At 63.7% G+C, this 292-nt stretch overlaps 1 protein-coding gene across 2 annotated transcripts in view; it reads right to left on the reverse strand.

Annotated features, from left to right (window-relative positions):
* LOC103252361 (serine/threonine-protein phosphatase 2A 55 kDa regulatory subunit B beta isoform) overlaps positions 1-282 on the reverse strand; it is a 281,419-nt gene extending 281,137 nt beyond the window's left edge. Inside the window, exon 1 of one of the 2 annotated variants that reach the window (XM_008050989.1) lies at positions 11-282. In XM_008050989.1, coding sequence (XP_008049180.1) covers positions 11-80 — 70 coding nt within the window. In that variant the 5' untranslated portion in view covers positions 81-282. The remainder of the gene's footprint in view (positions 1-10) is intronic. The other variant, XM_021709060.1, reaches the window with a different exon arrangement.
* Positions 283-292: the final 10 nt, after the last annotated feature.

Genomic DNA, 292 nt, shown 5'->3' on the forward strand with positions numbered 1-292 from the left:
CTGGCGTTACCTTCGGTCGCATAGCTGTGGTCGCGCAGGAAACTGTTGTTGATTTTGCGGGTATCAATGTCCTCCTCCATTGACAGCGGGCTCACTTGCGTGGGAACCAGAAGCCGGCAGACAAGTATCCATGGTCCCGCCCCGCAGCCGGTCTCACGGGAGAGGGGGGCAGGGGAGCCGGCGGGACTGCACCATGGTCCGAGCCTGAGGAGGAGACGGGGAGGCGGAGAGAAGAAAATAAAGACCGGGCCGTGGAGCTGTCACCTCCTCCGCTCGGCTCCTCCCGCGGTGC

Source organism: Carlito syrichta, unplaced genomic scaffold (genome assembly GCF_000164805.1).
Source record: "Carlito syrichta isolate Samal-C Ts95f unplaced genomic scaffold, Tarsius_syrichta-2.0.1 Scaffold155284, whole genome shotgun sequence".
Taxonomy (NCBI): domain Eukaryota; kingdom Metazoa; phylum Chordata; class Mammalia; order Primates; family Tarsiidae; genus Carlito; species Carlito syrichta.